At 44.6% G+C, this 19000-nt stretch overlaps 1 protein-coding gene across 3 annotated transcripts in view; it reads right to left on the bottom strand.

Moving 5' to 3' along the window:
• Positions 1 to 19000, bottom strand: part of LOC148013550 (uncharacterized) — a 201815-nt gene that overhangs the window by 21685 nt on the left and 161130 nt on the right. For 2 of the 3 annotated variants that reach the window (XM_087667553.1, XM_087667555.1), the window contains 6 exons: positions 16887 to 17696; positions 16555 to 16653; positions 16381 to 16452; positions 16090 to 16255; positions 15829 to 15927; positions 13661 to 13812 (listed from right to left, as the gene is read on the bottom strand). In XM_087667553.1, coding sequence (XP_087523679.1) covers positions 13661 to 13812; positions 15829 to 15927; positions 16090 to 16255; positions 16381 to 16452; positions 16555 to 16653; positions 16887 to 17696 — 1398 coding nt within the window. The remainder of the gene's footprint in view (positions 1 to 13660; positions 13813 to 15828; positions 15928 to 16089; positions 16256 to 16380; positions 16453 to 16554; positions 16654 to 16886; positions 17697 to 19000) is intronic. The other variant, XM_087667554.1, reaches the window with a different exon arrangement.

Raw genomic sequence — 19000 nt, 5'->3', positions numbered from 1 at the left:
AGCGACCATGTGGTACATCACTTCCTTTTGGGCATTCTCGAATCTCCAAGCCTTGCATTGGACCGGTGAAGCACCTTATGAGGAACTTTATTTGGTTAGGAGGAGATAGGAGCTTGGCTAGAGCGAAGGTGGCTTGAAATGTTATCATACAGACGAGGTATAGAGGAGGCTTGGGGATCCCAAACCTAGATTTGCCAAAGCAAAGCCTTATTGGCCAAGCTTACTGTCAAGGGCCTTCATCCAAGCTAGGAACCTTGGGAGAAGCTTTTAATAGGGAGGCTCCAGTCCATTGCACCCACACATGGAGGACCATGGCAGCCTAGCATTCACTGGATTTTCCATGAGATCAAGACTAGAGACTTAGGTAGGAGCTTTGAAGTCAGATTTGCAACTAGTATTATCAGAGCATGGAAATCAATTTTTTCTGGCCTTCATCAACTACCACCGAATACAGCCGAAGAGAAGAGAATGCAGCCCCTTCTCTTCAATCACCATTTGAGATTAGATTCAAGCCACACCCTTGGAGAGAGGACTTACCTATCTTGGGAGAGACTCTCAGTACAGGTTGTTGCCTCAGTGGAAGACTGGTTCACATTTCCGGAGCTAGTGTAGGAGATTCAGAGGCAGACTACAGGGTCTCAGGGCAGCCATGGCTATGATTGAGGCTGTGGCATGGGGAGTACCTCTTGAGTAGTAAATGTACACACATACTTCTCAGACTTAGGTTGGTATCTTTTCTAGAGGGGGCATCCTTCTAGTGGTCATGGTGACTAGTATAGACAGGGCATTCACCTTTTTCGTAGAGGGTGGATACCTCCAGTGAGAGGGCTATAGCTTGGGTCACAGACAAAGGCTTAGCATTCGGATACGAGGATGTTTAGGGGAGATGGTCTTTCCTCATTATTGGAAAGCATTTGAGCAAGATTCCCACTCCAGAATTTTCGCAGGCATATTGGACTCAGGGACACTCTCATAGATGAGAGCTGATTGGTAGTATCATAGCTTGATACATCTGGACAGCGAGATGTGGCAATGTCATAGACCTTCAAGAGGTATCCACAGCTAAGCCTCTTTTGAAAATTTGGATAGAGATCATCCACACTCTCTGCAGGAGATGGGAGAGGATATAAGGAGGATTTGGCAGGATGAGGAGGAGGAGAGAGGCCTTCCTGTAGATCTAGGACTCTGGCACTTTTTTCTGTATGACCCCTGGGACAGTCTTGCATTTTAGCCCACCAGACTGGTTGTTCAGACAACCATTGTACTTGTAATGTACTTAGACACTCTCTTCAGGCGTTGCTCTGTACTTCGTATTTCACCTCCCGGGGGTGGGCCAGGTGGGGGGTTTTCTCTGAGATGTTATTAATAGATTTTTCATCTCAGAAAGAAAAAAGCTCTTGGCCTACTCTTCAAGCGTGTATTGTATGCTCCATTTCCAAACAGAGTAATGGAAGTGAATAGTTTGGAAGATGCAGGGGGCAGTCACAGAATCTTTGCAAGATCACCTCTATCATCAAGATTATTGCCAAAAAGAAAAGAAAAGAAAAAAGTGACATGCACACACACTTGCATTAAAAAAAACACCTCCTATGGTAGGAGATCATTACTAATACACCAGAAGCATCAAACTATTGCTCTCAGGCTAGATATCCAAACTTTAGACAGGGGATGAGGTAAATCAGACCCTTTGAAGCTAGGTCAAGGTGCATTTAATGCAGTTCTAGAGGCTTCAAAGCAGTGGCCCACATGCTTGATGGATATCCACTGGAGAGGAGTAACAGTTCAGCCCCACCTTGTATGGCCCACCTCCAATGGGTCCTGTCCATACTGCAGCTCACTTCCAGTCTCAATCAAAAAGAGGCTACTAGAGGAGCATTTAACGCAATGGCTAGACTCTAGAGGCTTGAGCTCTTCACTGAGCAGTTGATGGATATCCATTGGAGAGGAGCAGCAAGTTGAACCATACCTCCTTTGCTTCCTAGCAATGGCGTCTTCTATTCATTCTACAGCTCACTCTCACTAACCTGTTGTATTGCATATCAGCTGCAAAAGTGAGAACGAGACCGAATCAATATCAACAAAATATATCATTGTCAGAACTCCCATAAAGCAAACAACATAATAATAAGTGGATCCATACGTATTTCAAAGGAGGTTGAACCTATGCCCTACCAACTCTAGGCCCTAGAATGTGAAATCTAGAAAAAGATGACTTCTATTTGTATGCACCAAAACCCTCTACTCTTCCTGAGTATCTACTCCATTGGTCTTGTGACAGCCAAGGATTTGTGCAATGTGCAATTAAACCTCTAGATGTTTCTCCTCTAGCTCCATGCAGTGCAGATCCACTTGCTTGAACACCTTTTGCAACAACACCATTCTATGCTTGAGGGGTGCTGCCCGTCACGTCGCCTGCTACCCTGCTACCCTGCACCACGTTGTCCGATCATTGCCCGGTTTTTCTGACACTAGATCCCCTAGCATCTGCCCTAGATACATGATTGTGTTGGATTCCTGACTTGATCTATAAGGGGGGAGGAGGTGACGAGACAGATTCAGCAAATTTGGACCAGGGAGTGGGGCAGGAGGGACCGGATTGTAGAGGAGGTTGTAGAGGTCCTAGCCAAGTCGAGCAGAATCTGCCAAGAGGTAGCCATACAGGCCAGACAGCAAAGCTGGGTGGAGGAGAGAGCACTCCGGCGGGACCTTGCAGCCACGCACAGATTATTACAGGATGCACCAGGGGATCCCACCCTCCATGTATAGGAGGGGTGCGCGTGAGCGGCCATTGCTGGCCTAGAGGATAGGTGCTCGGAGTTTTCTTTCCGCACCTCAGCAACTTTTTGAGAGTGGAAGGGGGACACGATCTGTAGGGAGTTTTTCCAGGTACACGGGCCTCACACCTCAAGAGAGCAGATACGCAGCCTTCGAGATCAGTATGGGAGGACCCGTTCTAGCCTAGACGAGGTGATGGAGATTGCCACCGACTACTACAGATGCCTCTTCCAGCAGGAGGCAGCCTCAGCTAGAGGACAACGATGTAGATAGTGTTGGGATGTAAAGGTCCTTTATTCACCTCCGTGTATTTTACACGTGTATTGTTATGTTGTACATGTGAATGCACCCTTACGGGCCCTAAGTATAAATACATTTTATTCTTTGTGTACCAACACATTGTTGGTACACCCAAATCTGTTCGACACTCTCACTCTCACTCACCTGTTCACTTCCTCTGCTGCAAATCTTCACGCTTCCGCTACCCGTGCGCTCCAACAACTGGTATCAGAGCTGAGGTTAAGGTGCTCACGCTCCTCGAAGTCCGCGTGAGACATCACCAGCTCGTCGCTCGCGAGAAATCAGTAAGTCGTCACTCGTACAGGTCAGGTCGACACTGTTTCCAGGCACATGTATGTGCTGGACAGTCAGGCGACAGTGTTGTAGGTCACGTTTTGTGTAAGTGACAGCCTGATAGACAGGCGACATGTCGTTTTTGACCTGGCAGGCAGGGACAGGTAGTTTTTTGATCAGGCGACAGTCAAACAGGTCACGAGCAGCCAGGCGCAGGCTGCACAGGTCAACGCTGGTCACAAAACTACAGCGACAGGCTGCGTGGCATCAGGCACAGGCTGCACAGTCACGCGATGCAGTTTCGTCACGTTTTTTTGAGCAGGCGACAGCTCACGCAAGGCTGCGCGGCATCTGACGGGCAGCGCAGGTCAACGGCTGCAGTTTGACACATTTTTCCTTCCAGAAAATTTTAAAAATTTTCTAAGGTTTACTGCAAGCAACCTTTTGCCATTGACGGGAGTTCGCGCTCGCAAGCACAGTTCTCAGATTTGGTCAAATTTGAACCTAGAAATTTGGGGCTTTTCCCAGATTTGATGCTGTTTATGCTTGACTGTGACATCTGTGTCAGAAATTGCAGACATTGTGCGCATTGACCTCAATTAATTTGGGGATTTTTCAAAATTTGTTGGAATTTTGCTCATCCGAGTAAAATTTCTTGGCATTGGACCAAGAAAAATTGGGGCTTTTCATGTATTGATGTAATTTTGCCCAGCTGAGTCAGTTTGGCTGACATTTGCGCACATTTGGACCTGGAAATTTGGGATTTTGTGCAGAATTTGATAAATTTCTGCATTATTTGCCTGTGCACTGGCTGGTTTATGTCAAAACAGCAGAGGATTATTGCTGGTTATGCAAGAACAGCAGTGTATTTGCTGATTTAGCTTGTGCTCTTGCAATTCAGTGCTTTTACACTTGTACTTGGGATAAAATGGTTGCAACTTCTTCCACTTCTGACATTAAAAGTTTGATGGAAATCAAGCGATTTGATGGTCAGGGCTTTGATCTTTGGAAAGATCGTATGCAGGGCATATTGTTCCTAAAGGATTGTGAGGATGCTTTGCAAATGGATAAACCCGCACAAATGTCTGAGGCGGATTGGGCCAAAGTCAATAAAAGGGCTGTGGCTTATATAAAGATGGGCGTCACTGATGACATTTTGACAGACATTAAGGGTTTAGACACTGGTCATGCAATATGGGAGAAGTTGAAGACTACCTATGAGATCACCACACCTGTTAATCAGGTGCATTTAATGCGCAAGTTGGTGAATATGTGGCTGGATGAGTCCAAGCATGCAGCTGAGCACTTGAGTGCATTTACTGGCATTTTAAATCAGCTCAAGGATGCAAGTTTGGATTTTGATGATAAGTTGAGGGCGATCTTTTTGATCATGACATTGCCTGACTCTTGGGAGACTTTGGTTGTTTCTCTCAGCAATAACCCCAATCTCACATATGATGGTGTGAGGGGTTCGATCTTAAATGAAGAAATTAGACGTAAGTCTAGTGGAGAAGGCAACAACTCAGCTTATAATGTTAGAGGTAGGGCTGAAAAGAAAAATGCAAATGCTGGACAGAGAAGCAGGAGCAAGAGCAAAGGAAAAGAAAAGAGTGATGTTACATGCTATCAGTGTGGTCGAAAGGGCCACAAGAAGCCTGATTGCAGGTATTACAAGAAGGAACAAGAGAGAAAGAAGAATATAGGAGACAAAAAGAAGAAAGAGGAAAAGACAGATGCATTTGAGACAGGTAAAGGCAAGGAAAAGGCCAATGTGGCCTCTAGTGTTGTCATAGAGGAGCTCTCAGATGCAGAGGCTGATGTATTATGTGCAGTGGATTATGATGCCCTTGTATGTCACATGCAGGATATGCAGATCACCAAGGCTGATGTGATTGATGCACTTTTGTCAGTTGATGATTGTGTCACTCAGACTTGGATTGTAGACTCTGGTGCCTCTTTCCATGTGACTCCATGCTTGGAGTGTTTTGCTACTTTTGATGCAGGCTGTTATGGCAAGGTTTACCTTGGAAATAATCATGCTTGCAGCATTGATGGGATTGGCACCATACACTTGTCTTTGGATAATGGGCAAGAACTTGTGTTGAAAGATGTCATATATGTGCCTGGCATCAAGAAGAGTTTACTATCTGTTGGACAGCTTGACTTGCATGGTTACACCACACTGTTTGGTGGTGGTTTGTGGAAATTAAAAAGGGGTTCCATGCTGATTGCTAAAGGAACCAAGAAGGACACTCTGTATTGTCTGCACTGTAAAGCCTTGAATGGCAAGTTTCTTGCAGTTGCTGAAATTGGCTGTCATTTGGAGTTATGGCATAAGAGATTAGGCCATATGAGCCACAAAGGTCTTGATGTTCTTACCTCTTTGGAGAGGGTTGATGGAAAAGGCTCTAAATTTGATTTTTGTAACGACTGTCAGTTTGGAAAGCAAATGAAAAATTCCTTTTACTCTGGTGTCTCCCGTAAGTCAAATGTATTGGACTTAGTGCATTCTGATGTATGTAGCATGCCTTTGAAATCGTTGGGTGGTGCTGCATACTTCGAAAGGGCCACAAGAAGCCTGATTGCAGGTATTACAAGAAGGAACAAGAGAGAAAGAAGAATACAGGAGACAAAAAGAAGAAAGAGGAAAAGACAGATGCATTTGAGACAGGTAAAGGCAAGGAAAAGGCCAATGTGGCCTCTAGTGTTGTCATAGAGGAGCTCTCAGATGCAGAGGCTGATGTATTATGTGCAGTGGATTATGATGCCCTTGTATGTCACATGCAGGATATGCAGATCACCAAGGCTGATGTGATTGATGCACTTTTGTCAGTTGATGATTGTGTCACTCAGACTTGGATTGTAGACTCTGGTGCCTCTTTCCATGTGACTCCATGCTTGGAGTGTTTTGCTACTTTTGATGCAGGCTGTTATGGCAAGGTTTACCTTGGAAATAATCATGCTTGCAGCATTGATGGGATTGGCACCATACACTTGTCTTTGGATAATGGGCAAGAACTTGTGTTGAAAGATGTCAGATATGTGCCTGGCATCAAGAAGAGTTTACTATCTGTTGGACAGCTTGACTTGCATGGTTACACCACACTGTTTGGTGGTGGTTTGTGGAAATTAAAAAGGGGTTCCATGCTGATTGCTAAAGGAACCAAGAAGGACACTCTGTATTGTCTGCACTGTAAAGCCTTGAATGGCAAGTTTCTTGCAGTTGCTGAAATTGGCTGTCATTTGGAGTTATGGCATAAGAGATTAGGCCATATGAGCCACAAAGGTCTTGATGTTCTTACCTCTTTGGAGAGGGTTGATGGAAAAGGCTCTAAACTTGATTTTTGTAACGACTGTCAGTTTGGAAAGCAAATGAAAAATTCCTTTACTCTGGTGTCTCCCGTAAGTCAAATGTATTGGACTTAGTGCATTCTGATGTATGTAGCATGCCTTTGAAATCGTTGGGTGGTGCTGCATACTTTGCCTCTTTTATTGATGATTGTTCCAGGAAGATTTGGGTTTATTTGTTGAAAAAGAAAAGTGAAGTGTTTGCTGTTTTTTAAAACTTTTCATGCATTCGTGAGCACTCACATAGGTAGAAAGTTGAAATGCTTGAGAACTGATAATGGGGGTGAGTTCACGTCTAATGAATTTAAGTCCTTTTGTGACTTGCATGGGATCAAGAGGGAGCTTACAGCCCCTTGTAGCCCTTCTTCAAATGGTGTGGCTGAAAGATACAATAGGACTCTATGTGAGAGAGTGCGGTGCATGCTGTCCACTGCTAATCTCCCTCATGAATTTTGGGGAGAGGCACTTAAAACCGCGGTTCACATTTGCAACCGCTCTCCAAACAGGTCCTTAAATAATGGCATCCCTGAGGAGGTTTGGTTTGGCAAACCGGCCTCATATGACCATTTACGAATATTTGGCTGTGATGCTTTTGTGCATGTTAGAGATGAGCTGAGGAATAAACTTGACCCGAAATCCACCAAAGGCATTTTCATGGGCTATGGTGATGAGGGTGAATTTGGCTATAGAGTGTGGCTACCTCAGTCCAAGAAAATTGTTCGCAGCCGTAATGTTGTGTTTAATGAGGCCAAGTTGCTGAAAAGTACTTCAGCCTCTGATAAAGACATGAAAAAGGTCAAATTTCAGAATTCGCAGCCACCTATTACTTCAGATGATGAGCCTCATGGTGCTGTACCACAGGCTGAAACTGATGATCAGTCGGTTATCTTTGAGCCAGATGATGATGGACAGCAAATAGAAGCATAGGGAGGTCATGGACAGCAAGATAGACTTGCTGATTATGAAAATGCAGGTGCTGGAAATGAAAATGAAGGTGCTGTACAGCATGAACAGCATGCTGAAAATGGCTTACAGCAGCCAATAAATGCTGAAAATAACATGCCTCCAGATGTAGATCCGATTCCTGAGAATGTGGATCATTGGGTACGCAGGTCTACACGCCTAAGAAGGCAGCCACATAGGTATGACCCCTCTTTGCATTATGTGATGCTTACTGATGAGGGTGAGCCTCTGACATATAAAGAGGCTAAGTCATGCAAATTCAGCAATAAGTGGGAGCTAGCTATGCAGGAAGAGATTAAATCTCTGTATGCTAATGATACTTGGGATCTTGTGTTGTTGCCCAAAGGAAGAAAGCCTCTTCCAAACAAATGGGTTTACAAAGTAAAGACAGTTGATGGAAAACCCAAGTACAAGGCAAGATTGGTTGCCAAAGGGTATGCACAGAAGGAAGGAATTGACTTCCAGGAGGTCTTCTCACCTGACGTGAAGATGACCACACTACGTGTGCTTTTTGCTCTCACTGCTGTATTGGATTTAGAGCTGTACCAAATGGATGTGAAAACAGCTTTTCTGCATGGTGACATTGATGAGGAGATCTACATGAAACAGCCCGACGGTTTTGTAGTTCTTGGAAAAGAGCAGTTGTTGTGTAAACTAAAAAGCAGCTTATATGGGCTGAAACAAGCACCATGGCAGTGGTACAAAAAGTTTGACACTTTTATGCTCTCTCATGGGGTTACGCGCAGCCATGCAGATCATTGTTTGTATATGAAAAAGGATACAGATGGCAGCCCTATCATACTTGTTTTGTATGTGGATGATATGTTGCTAGTTGGGAAGAGAAAGACTAGCTTGGATACTCTCAAAGATCAGCTGAAATCAGTTTTATCCATGAAAGATTTGGGGAATGCAGAGCATATATTGGGCATGAGAATTCGTAGGGATAGAAAGCAGAAATTGCTGTTCTTATCTCAAGAAAAGTACATTGAAAAGGTACTGGACAGATTTAACATGGCTGAAGCTAAGCCTCTTGGAGTACCCTTACCTCCATACCTTAAGCTTAGTAAAGCCAACAGCCCAAAAGATGACATGGAAGCCAATGCTATGAAGGGAGTCCCTTATGCATCAGCTTGTGGCTCTCTTATGTATGCTATGGTGGCTACTCGTCCAGACATTGCTCATGCAGTGGGAGTTGTCAGCAGGTTTATGTCAAATCCTGGCAAACCACATTGGGAGGCTGTCAAGAGTATTCTTAGATATCTCAAGGGTACACAAAGAAAGTGTATTTGCTATGGGCAGGGTGCACTTAATTTGCACGGTTATTGTGATGCAGACATGGCAGGTGACTTAGACACTCGCAGGTCCACTAGCGGGTATGTCTTTACAGTTGCTAGAGGGGCCGTCTCTTGGTGCTCCAGGTTGCAGAACATCGTCGCACTAAGTACTACTGAAGCTGAATACATATCAGCTACTGAAGCTTCTAAGGAAGCTATATGGTTGAACAGACTCGCAGAGGATCTCTGCATGTCTATGAGTATTCCAGTGTTGGGATGTGATAGCCAGAGTGTTGTGTATCTGGCTAAAAATGCCATGTATCATTCACGCACAAAGCACATTGATGTGCGATATCACTTTATCAGACAGATTCTGGAGGATGGTCTAATCACATTGACCAAGATCATAACACAGGACAACCCTGCAAATGTTCTCACTAAAAGTCTAGGCAAGGCTCAGCATGAGCATTGCATACGACTAGTGGGCGTTGGTTAAAGGCTCACTCCAGACCTTTAAGTGGGAGGTTGTTGGGATGTAAAGGTCCTTTATTCACCTCCGTGTATTTTACACGTGTATTGTTATGTTGTACATGTGAATGCACCCTTACGGGCCCTAAGTATAAATGCATTTTATTCTTTGTGTACCAACATATTGTTGGTACACGCAAATCTGTTCGACACTCACTCTCACTCACCTGTTCACTTCCTCTGCTGCAAATCTTCACGCTTCCGCTACCCGCGCGCTCCAACAGATAGCAGGTCTGGGATCACATCCCATCCCTCGTCATAGAGGAGATGGGACGCTCCCTCCTAGCCCTTTTCACAGAGAAGGAACTAGGGGAGGCTTTCCATACACAGGACGGGCAAAAATGCCCGGGAGAGGCCTCTCTAAGGCCTTCTTCACTACCTACTGGGAAGTGGTGAAGGACTCCCTACTGATGGCCTTCCAGGATATTTTCACTTTAGGACAGATGCCAAGGAGTCTTTCGGTAGGCCTTATCAGTCTTCTCCCCAAAGGCGGAGACCGGTTGGAGCTTTCCCTTATTGTCAGTGGCCTATAAGGCACTAGCAAAGATGATTGGTAGGCGATTATGCCCCGTGCTTCCAGACATCGTCCATGACACACAGACACATTTTGTCCAAGATAGGAGCATCCTAGACAATGTATTCACCTTCTTTTAGGTGACAGAGTGGGCCTAGCACAGTGGGCAGAGACTCGCCGTACTACTCTTGGATTTCGAGAAAGCTTATGACAGGGTGGACTGGTATTTCCTAGAGGGCACCATGGTGAGGTTGGGTTTCCCCCAGCTTGGATTCGCGGGGTCTCCGCACTTTATAGATCGGCCACCGGCAAGGTTCTCATAGGTGGTAGGCGAGGGGAGGAGATTCTGCTGGAGAGATAGGTCTAGCAGGGCTGCTCCCTTGCCCCGTACCTGTTCCTACTCTTTGCAGAGGCAATGACTCACTTCCTGAGGTCACGTGAGTGGATTACGCGGCCTCCGACTTGCAGTGAGAGAGGAGATTGAGTTGCTAGACTCAAGAGTATGCAAATGATACAACACTCTACATAGAGGACGATGAGTTGATGCTGGAGAGAGTGAGGTTGGCTCTTGAGGTGTTTTGTTCTGTAGCGGGAGCGAAAATCAATTGGTGAAAGTTGGTTGGTTTCCTCACAGACCCGAACTCTAGCATGGAGTCGGGCGTCCACCTGGGATTTAGATGGGTGAGCAGAGGGCAAACTGTCTGGTACCTAGGGTTCGAGGTGGGACTCGACATCACTCCTGCTCAGCAGTTTCTTCTAGTTCTCGATTCTATTCGGAGGAAGCTAACCTACTGGAGCACGGCTTGCCTCTCACTAGCTTTGCTGCCTAGTGTGGAATTTCCTTTGGTCCAGGTGAGACGGCTCCAGGGATTCCAGGGCCAAGGTGACCTGGGCGACCATCATACGACATTGGTAAGAGGGAGGGCTTGGGATCATAGACCCAGAGTATCAGAGTATGGCCCTCTTGGGCAAGCTAGTTATTCGTGGCCGCACATCGGGAGGGCAGACCTAGAAGGTTCTATTGCAAGAGGGTCTTCAGGATTGTAGACCGAGGCTTGGTGGTGAGTGGAGGCCGTCCTTGAGATGGATCTTAACGTCAATCAACCATTAGATCACCCTTCCTACGCAGCTTGCTCTGTGTGTGGTAGGGCCTCTGTAAGGCCCTTATCCAGATCCCCCCCAGGCTGTTGGAAGGAGATAGATCGCCAGCCGGTGATCTGGAACCCTCAAGTCAGGGATCAAGAAGGGGTACAGATTGGTGAGTGCCCCCACATCCAGTTGGCTGGTTGGAGGCTAGCCCGGCTCGTACCATCAGGACATGGTGGAAGGTGTACAGGATGGTGGACGAGGAGGTGTTGCAGTAAGTATTAGGCTGTCAGAGAAGAGTGGAGCTGAGGAGAAGGGAGATAGATGCAAAAATACCTTAGGAGTGGCTTGCTTCCCCGATACGAGAGCCGATAGAGTCCGAGGAGGTATGGGCCCATAGGTTTTCACCAGTAGGCATCCCCCTATAGGTGGCAGGTAGAGTGGGCGGCGCTCCACCTGGGACCTTCACCGTACAGTGGGGGGGGTCTCGCTCTTGATAGAGGGTAGCATGATGAGGGGATAGCTGTCCTTTCATGAAAGAGGATCCGGGTGATTGGCCTTCAGGGAAGACATGGCCGTTGGATCCTTTTGTCTTTTGGCAGGAGCTCAGGGAGTGGCGCCTTTGGATCTAGGAGGGCAGGCCACTTGATGAGCTGGAGTGGGATCCGGGAGAGTGGCTATGGCCGGCCACTGCGGTCGCCAAGAAGCCACAGAGTTTCCTGGAGTACACTGCCAGGATTGGCAGACACGTATTGATGTAGGAGGATATGGATTGGGTGCTGTCACGTAGCAGGCATTGGGCGGAGCACAGCATCACGAAGCCTTTCCGGACGGACCTTCTGGTGCTGCCTATGGGATAGTTGGAAGCCGAGGAGGGTATCGTACTTTTTATGGCTAGTGGCACATGGAGGCTTGGTGGTGGGAAGCTGGCTTGCCCAAATGCAGGAGGGAGGTTGTAAGCGCTGCACACAGCAGCCTCTGGAAACCCCAAAGTACTGCCTTTGGTCGTGTGAGGCGGCACAGCTTGTGTGGAGAGGAGCATGCCGCATCCTTCGCCATATAGCACCTAGCCTTGGATGTATCTCATGGGGAGCTTTCTGCTAGCAGGCGGTCAACTAGGGCCGTCACCTTCTGTATGAGGCTGGGATGCAGGACACGATATTCATTATTGAGGCAGGGGCATGCACAGTGGTCGGTTTAGAGGCTCTACCCATCCACTAGGTATTGGAACCCACAACAGACCGCTCTAAGGTATGGGAGATCATAGGGAGTCTTATTGGTTGGCATATTTGAAAGGCGCGGTGTTAGGAGGCTTTCGACAGAGAGAGACTTTTAGTACAAGCGACCTTAGCAGAGCTTTGGACCTCCATCATCCACTCCCTTTGCGACCGATGGGATTAGGTGCAAGGCGAGTCCAGGGCTCGTCAGGAGCTCCGATGTTAGTTCATGCACACTTGGGGTGGCCAGGACTTGCTTTTCATGATGCAGGCAGGCAGCCCTAGATGGCGATACACCCCCCTCCATGGCTTCTTGCCCCCATCCCCCCCAGACCACCTTGAGAGGCTTGTATACATGATGTATTTGTGACTTTCATCAGCTTCAGCTAGTCTGTTGAGCATGAGCACTCCATTGTAATCAGTTTTTTGAGTAATATAATCAGCCACATTCTACTTGCCAAAAAAAAAAGAAGCTTGAGGGGTGCTCCCAACCCCTCCACTACCAATGTTGCCTTCCATTTCTTGGTCTTATGGTCTCATACAACACTTTTTAATTGAAGGATTGGAACTCCATCCTCATTCTTGATCTCTTTAGTCTTTGATGAAGTGGAGTTGACACATGAGTAAACACCTAGTGTCACGGCACTTACATGGTCTCCTCTCTAGGTAAAGCACACCATCCTAGTAAGCTGATTGTAAGGAAGGAACTCCAGCTAGCTGTTGCAATTTGCTCTTCTCCAAAGCATAAGCTCACCATTTGGCTGCTGCATAGCGGTATATTGGCACCTATTGGGCAGAGAGTGAGAATGTATACTCGTCTCCCTTGTGCCAAAGATCATGTTTTGGCAGGTTGAACTTTATGGGCTTGGTTGGACATTGGGGCCTTTTGCACTCAGGTTGTCAATATCTACATTATACCCCATCCAGGTTTAGGTGAAGTCATTTTGATCATCTATCTTGGCAGGTTTCCAGCAAGTGGATCTATGGATTGCTACAGAAGTCAAGGATCTAGAGACTCTGAAGGATTGGCATGGCAGGCATTCTGATTTCTACAGCATTGCAAGGGGACAACATGAGGGTAGGCATTTAGGAGTTGTGGTGGATATGTAAAATGCTTAGAGAGAAACAGCCTTGCTCTGGAATGAGTCCCTGGAGTTCTTTGGTGTTATTGTTGGATGGGTACATCACTCTTAGAGCATTTGCCAAGTTTTATGTAGAACAATAGGACTGCAGTCATGTGTGACTGAGTGAGGCAGCTTGCAAAAACCAGCTATTGATGCACTACTGTTTAATTTTCGATAAATGGGCAGCCATGAATATTGTTAACAAACGAGCCTCCCTTTACAAATATGAGTTGTATCAATACAGATAGAAAGGCTTACATCAAGCAAGGATATAAGTCCTCCTCCAGATGCTATTGCTGCTTTGGAACCCTCTGGCAGAAGGCGAATCCCCACAACAGGTTCTCTCACTAAGCCACACTGTTTCCATACAATAGAGGTTGGATTCCGAATGTCCCATGCAATTATAGTACCTGAAAAGAAACGCACACATAATAATAGTTCAGATGTAAACTGAATCAGAACAAACTTACACAGGTGTCATTACAAGATGTCAACACAAAGATTTCAGTAACTAACTGATATAGATCCTAAGACATATATTGAGGTTCCTGTCTCCATGTAGTAACATGTATTATGATCATATGTTGTCTGCTGAATGATTCACTGCTGTCGACATGATATAACCTTCTAACTTACCAAAAGACAAAATATGGTTGACGAGCTAGTCATTCACTGAACGAAACTTAAGTTTCACTAACTAGTCCGGTGGTTTAAGACAATGCATAAAAGTAGATGATTCAGCTACAGTTTCTTAGTAAGCTTAAACAATACACCTCTCCATTTCTTTTCTGGATGGACTCATGAAGAGAAGCTACTATCTGCAGATCCCTAGAAGGGCTTGAGAAAATGGACGTTTGACATTGTAAAACAACCTGTATGGAAGCCCTGGTTCCCATCTATTGTGACTAGAGGTGGGGAAGATTGGGGGTGTGTGCAGATTTCTACAAGCGCGCAGGCAATTTAGTATCTAACAAACACTTAAAACAATCTTGTCTTCATTAAGACAATGCATATGATGATTTTGGCTGCATCTTCTTAGCAAACTTTTACACCTCTTTATATCTTTTGTAGATGGAGAGAAGCCATTATATGAAAATCTCTAGAAGAGCTTGAGAAATTGGATGTTTGACACTGTAAGACAACCTTGCATGCAAGCCATTGTTTCCCTGTCTGATGTGACTAGAGGGGTGTATGCCATGTGCAGATCTCTAGAAGAGCTTAGGAAATTGGGTACTTGATTAACATTAATACAATCTTGTATGCAAGCCTCAATTCCTCTAGGTTTTATAATCAGAAGGTAAGCACTATACAGAGGTATAGATTGACATGAAACCTCTGCATCTATGGATACTATGACTGAGTGTTCTAATTTTCTTTTATCATGTCTATATTTCTGGTTGTCTCCTCTTACCTGGTTTTTAAATACCCACCTATATTGATGTCACATTCCATGATGGGGAAGGTGAATTTCCCTCATGAATAAGCATATGTTTGTTCTTTGGCTTGGCTTGGTCTCTGTAGAGGGCCGCTCTCTACATATGTGGAGGATGACAAAGGAGTGCTTAGAAGGGGAATTGAGGTGGCCAAGCTTGCTCAGTATCTATCTGGAGGTCCGCTCCATCCACACCTGTAACAAGTGAAAACCCTCTCTCCATCCCCACAAAGCATCCTGAGGACTTTTCTACCAGTTTACGAATGCATGCATGCTAGCTGATAGTAGTGAATGCAGTGTCTCAAAGAGTCTGAATGATGTCTCCATCAGGTCTGCAGGAGTATAACCAAGTGTAAACATGTAAATAAACCCTCTTCTGCAATGCTTAGTAGCTCCTATGGTGCTGTACTTACGGAAAAGTTGTGCCAAGTGATTAAATGGAAAAAAAACATCAAGCCAACGTCCCTCCCTTGTATGCTACTAGAATCTAGAGAGAAATTGCTCCCTAAAGCCCAACTTGCTAGGATACTCATGCAGTACCAACATCTCAGTAGCAAATATGAGACAACTTCTATGCTGCATGTCCACCAACCCTGTGTCCAGAAGATACCCAGAACTCCATATACAACATCTGCCTCTATAATTGAATGTTTTCTACAATAGAACTCAAATGCCATTACTCTGTCTGCAAGATGACAGCTAGAGATACCTCGTGATTAGTGAAAATACAGATCCAACCTCATTGTACTACCTTGTGATTATTCAAAAAAAAAACCCAACTGAATTTGACTTCTGAATAGGTTGGTGCCACTTGAAGGAAATGGTCATATAAAGTGACTGGCTTTCCAGAAAATTATCCACCTTCAATATAAGATTAGCATGGGAACCCCATAAGAACACATCCTTAGTCTGAAGAGTCCTTTAAACAGCTCGCACAAGAGGTAGAAAACATTGTGAGAATAGGAATGCTTGAAATGGAAAAAATGATACTTACCATCTTCTTCACCTGACACTGCAAGATACCCATTCTGCTCCACATCAAGTGAAAAAATAGCCCCTTCATGTTCAAGAAACTGACACTCTGGTATGCATGCTGTCACGGGGAAAAAAAAAGTGAAAGATATTCTAGCAGACAAATCTCAGCGAAGGCAAATGGTCAATTTAAAACTGAAAAACTTAGAAGGAATTAAGTTGTCTTTTATCATTATGATCAACAGTTTTCTTTATACTTGCTGAGTAGAAAGACCAGGCTTACCAGGTCCATTATTTGATGAAACCATACCAAAGCCTGTTGACCAACCACCTCTCCCTTCTTCCATGGTCCATACTTTGACAGTAGCATCCCATGATGCTGTCACTAATCTTTGAAGGCTGTGATCAACTAACTTGACACATGAAACAGTCTCCTCATGTACCTGTATCTGGAATCAAAAAATAAACGAACCCCAAAAAGGAGAAAAGAGGAAAATGGCAAGCATTTCAATTAGAGCTCTACATGCAAGTTTTGCAGTACCTTCAAAATGTTTTTCCAACAGAATAATGATACCTTCCCTATTTGCCGCCCATAGTCAACAGAATAAGCATACAGGCAATGATCATACGAGCCAGCCAAGACTATCTGCACAAGCAATGATATATATGCAACTATTAAAAGACATATGTCCCTGTGTACATGCATATGCATAACTGCATATATGTCTTCTTATTGTTGATCACACACCGGATACTGGTCACAGCTCCCAGCAAGTGCCAATGCTGATAAGGGGAGGTTACCAAGCCTTGTTGCCCTCATTTGCAAGCCTTCTCTGATAGAATATACCTGTGAGTACAAACAATCAACCAGCAGTCCATATATACTACAAGATTTTTGAGATCCCATAGGACTTGCGGCCATACAAGTAAACAGATGCGAGAGATACCAATGGCTTTGTATATAAGCACAGGAAAACAGGCCAACTTCTAATCAGTTAGCCAGTTCAGAATACAATTGACTACTTCAGAGTAAAAATCAGGCATACTATCACATCTCACTACAGTACACAGTATACTTACCTTCAAGAATCCATCCTGGCCTGCAGAGTACAAAGTCGAGGATTCAGAGGCATTCTCCTCAGAGAGAATGACTGCTTTTACTGGACCTCTGTGAAGTTGTAGTGACTTTGACTTGGAAAACAGATCTCTGAGCATTCTATCATTGAGTTGCACCTTGTTGAAGGCATCTTCAGTACATTCTTCTTTTCTAACAGTCACCACATTATCCAGTATAAGAGTTCCTTTGGCAAGACCTGCTAGCGAAATCAAGCTTTCAGATTCCTTCTTTAAGTCAAGTACTTCAGGTGTATTGCACTCCAAATTATCTAGTTCTGTCCCAGAATATGAACCTGGGGACCAGTAATCCCATTTTTGAAAAACAGACTTAGCACTTCCCAGCCTTAAGAATCTTTCCTCGTTTGAGGCCTTTAAGCTTGCAGGTCTTATGGATCTCTGCTGCTGTGAAAACCCTGCATCTGCTTGAATTCTGCAGCTCTTGTTCGGATCCTCAGCTTCTGTCCTCTCTTGATACATTAAAGAGTCAGGGGTAGAATGACTTGAAATACTTTCTACAGATTCAGAGTTTTCCATGATGGTTAAAGGATTTGGAGTCCTTGATCTCAGCAAGCCAAAATAAGTGTTCTCTTTAATGCTGACAGCAGTAACAGCTGCCCTAATGCGTGAAAAAAAATTTGGGTTCACACCCCTGAATACTTCTCCATATAGAACACTTCCATCTATGACAGCATTGCTAAATGGTGTAGATTTTGTCAACCTTGCTGGATGTGGCTCTAGAAACAGCTGCAGTGGTGCCTGGCCAAATTCATGGATCTGCACAAGTAGCATGACTTATTAGTCTAACAAAGGTTGTTATTTTTGCCTTAAATTCAATGATTACAAAGACCTACTTTATTGCCTTAAACTTAAACAACTGAAAAGTCAGACTTTAATTGCCTTAACTTTGATGATAGAAATACATACTTTATTGCCTCTTTTTGCCTTTTCTTCATCATAAGAAGGACAAATCTGTTATTTTTCAGGATTGTGCATTGTCAGTTGTTTAGGTTGACAGCACACAAGAAAGGCAGTTCATGTTATGGCAAACCTAGGCATCCTAGTGCATGCATATGTTAGTGTAGAATATATTTTGAAGGAGCAATGCAATAAACTACTTGGAGCGATTGTTGGGTGCACAGTGGCCACAATTTTCAAAATTGGGGAAATGGAAACATGCTTTGATCTGAAATGGCATATTTGTCTATGCTATTTAAGTGACACAAATAGGGATGTTGCTCTGAGAAAAAAAAGTGTCAAAAACCTGAGCGTGGCATTTGCTGCAAACATTTATGAGGGAGAATAAAAGAGAGAGCTAGAGAGCTCAATGCTTTGAGAGGGAAAGGGAGAGGAAGAGGGAGAGCTCATCACCACTGCCACTGCCATACATGAAGAAGAAGGAGAAGGGTGTAAAAGAGAAGGGAGGGAAGCCGCAAAAAGGAGGTACAAAGGGTTTTATCTTTGAGCCTTTGAGGTATGTACATTGCCTATTCTTACATTATTTTTTGTTTTCTTCTTTTCTTTATTTCTTTTTATTTACGGAGAGATACATTGAAAGAGAGGGAGGGAGGGAGAAAAAGGAAAGGAGAGGAAGAGAGAAAGAGGGAGACAAAGGGAAGAAAGGAAACAAAGAGGGAGGGGAAGAGATAAATGAGAGATGAAGGGAAGGAGAGAGGAGGGTGAGTGAAAGAAACAATGAGGGGGAGAGAGAGGGGAGGGAGAAACAAAGAGAGAGGAAACAAAGAAAGGGAAAGAGAGAGAGAAAAAGAGGGGTGGGGAGAGAAATAGAGAGGGATAGAGAAGGAAGAGAGAGGGAGGAGGAATACATCTGTGTGTGTGCACGCATAGTTGTAGTATGTTGTATAAGCTACTACTTGAGCCTTGACATAATTAGATGCTTACATTACCAAACATACACCTTACACTCACTATTTAGTAGCTATTGATTGCTAGCAAGAGTTAAGAGTTACTATTGTAAAAATCACACAGCAGGCAAGGAATAGAGAGTACATAGAAAGTTAGAGAAGATTAGAAATTTCTTTAATTTCAAAGAGACTAATACAAGATGGCTCTATCTTGAG

Source organism: Lygodium microphyllum, chromosome 26 (genome assembly GCF_053477565.2).
Source record: "Lygodium microphyllum isolate KBCC chromosome 26, Lygodium_microphyllum_v1.1.10, whole genome shotgun sequence".
NCBI classification, from domain to species: Eukaryota; Viridiplantae; Streptophyta; class Polypodiopsida; order Schizaeales; family Lygodiaceae; genus Lygodium; species Lygodium microphyllum.
Note: the sequence above shows the minus strand (reverse complement) of the source record. Positions and strands in the feature narration are given on the sequence as shown.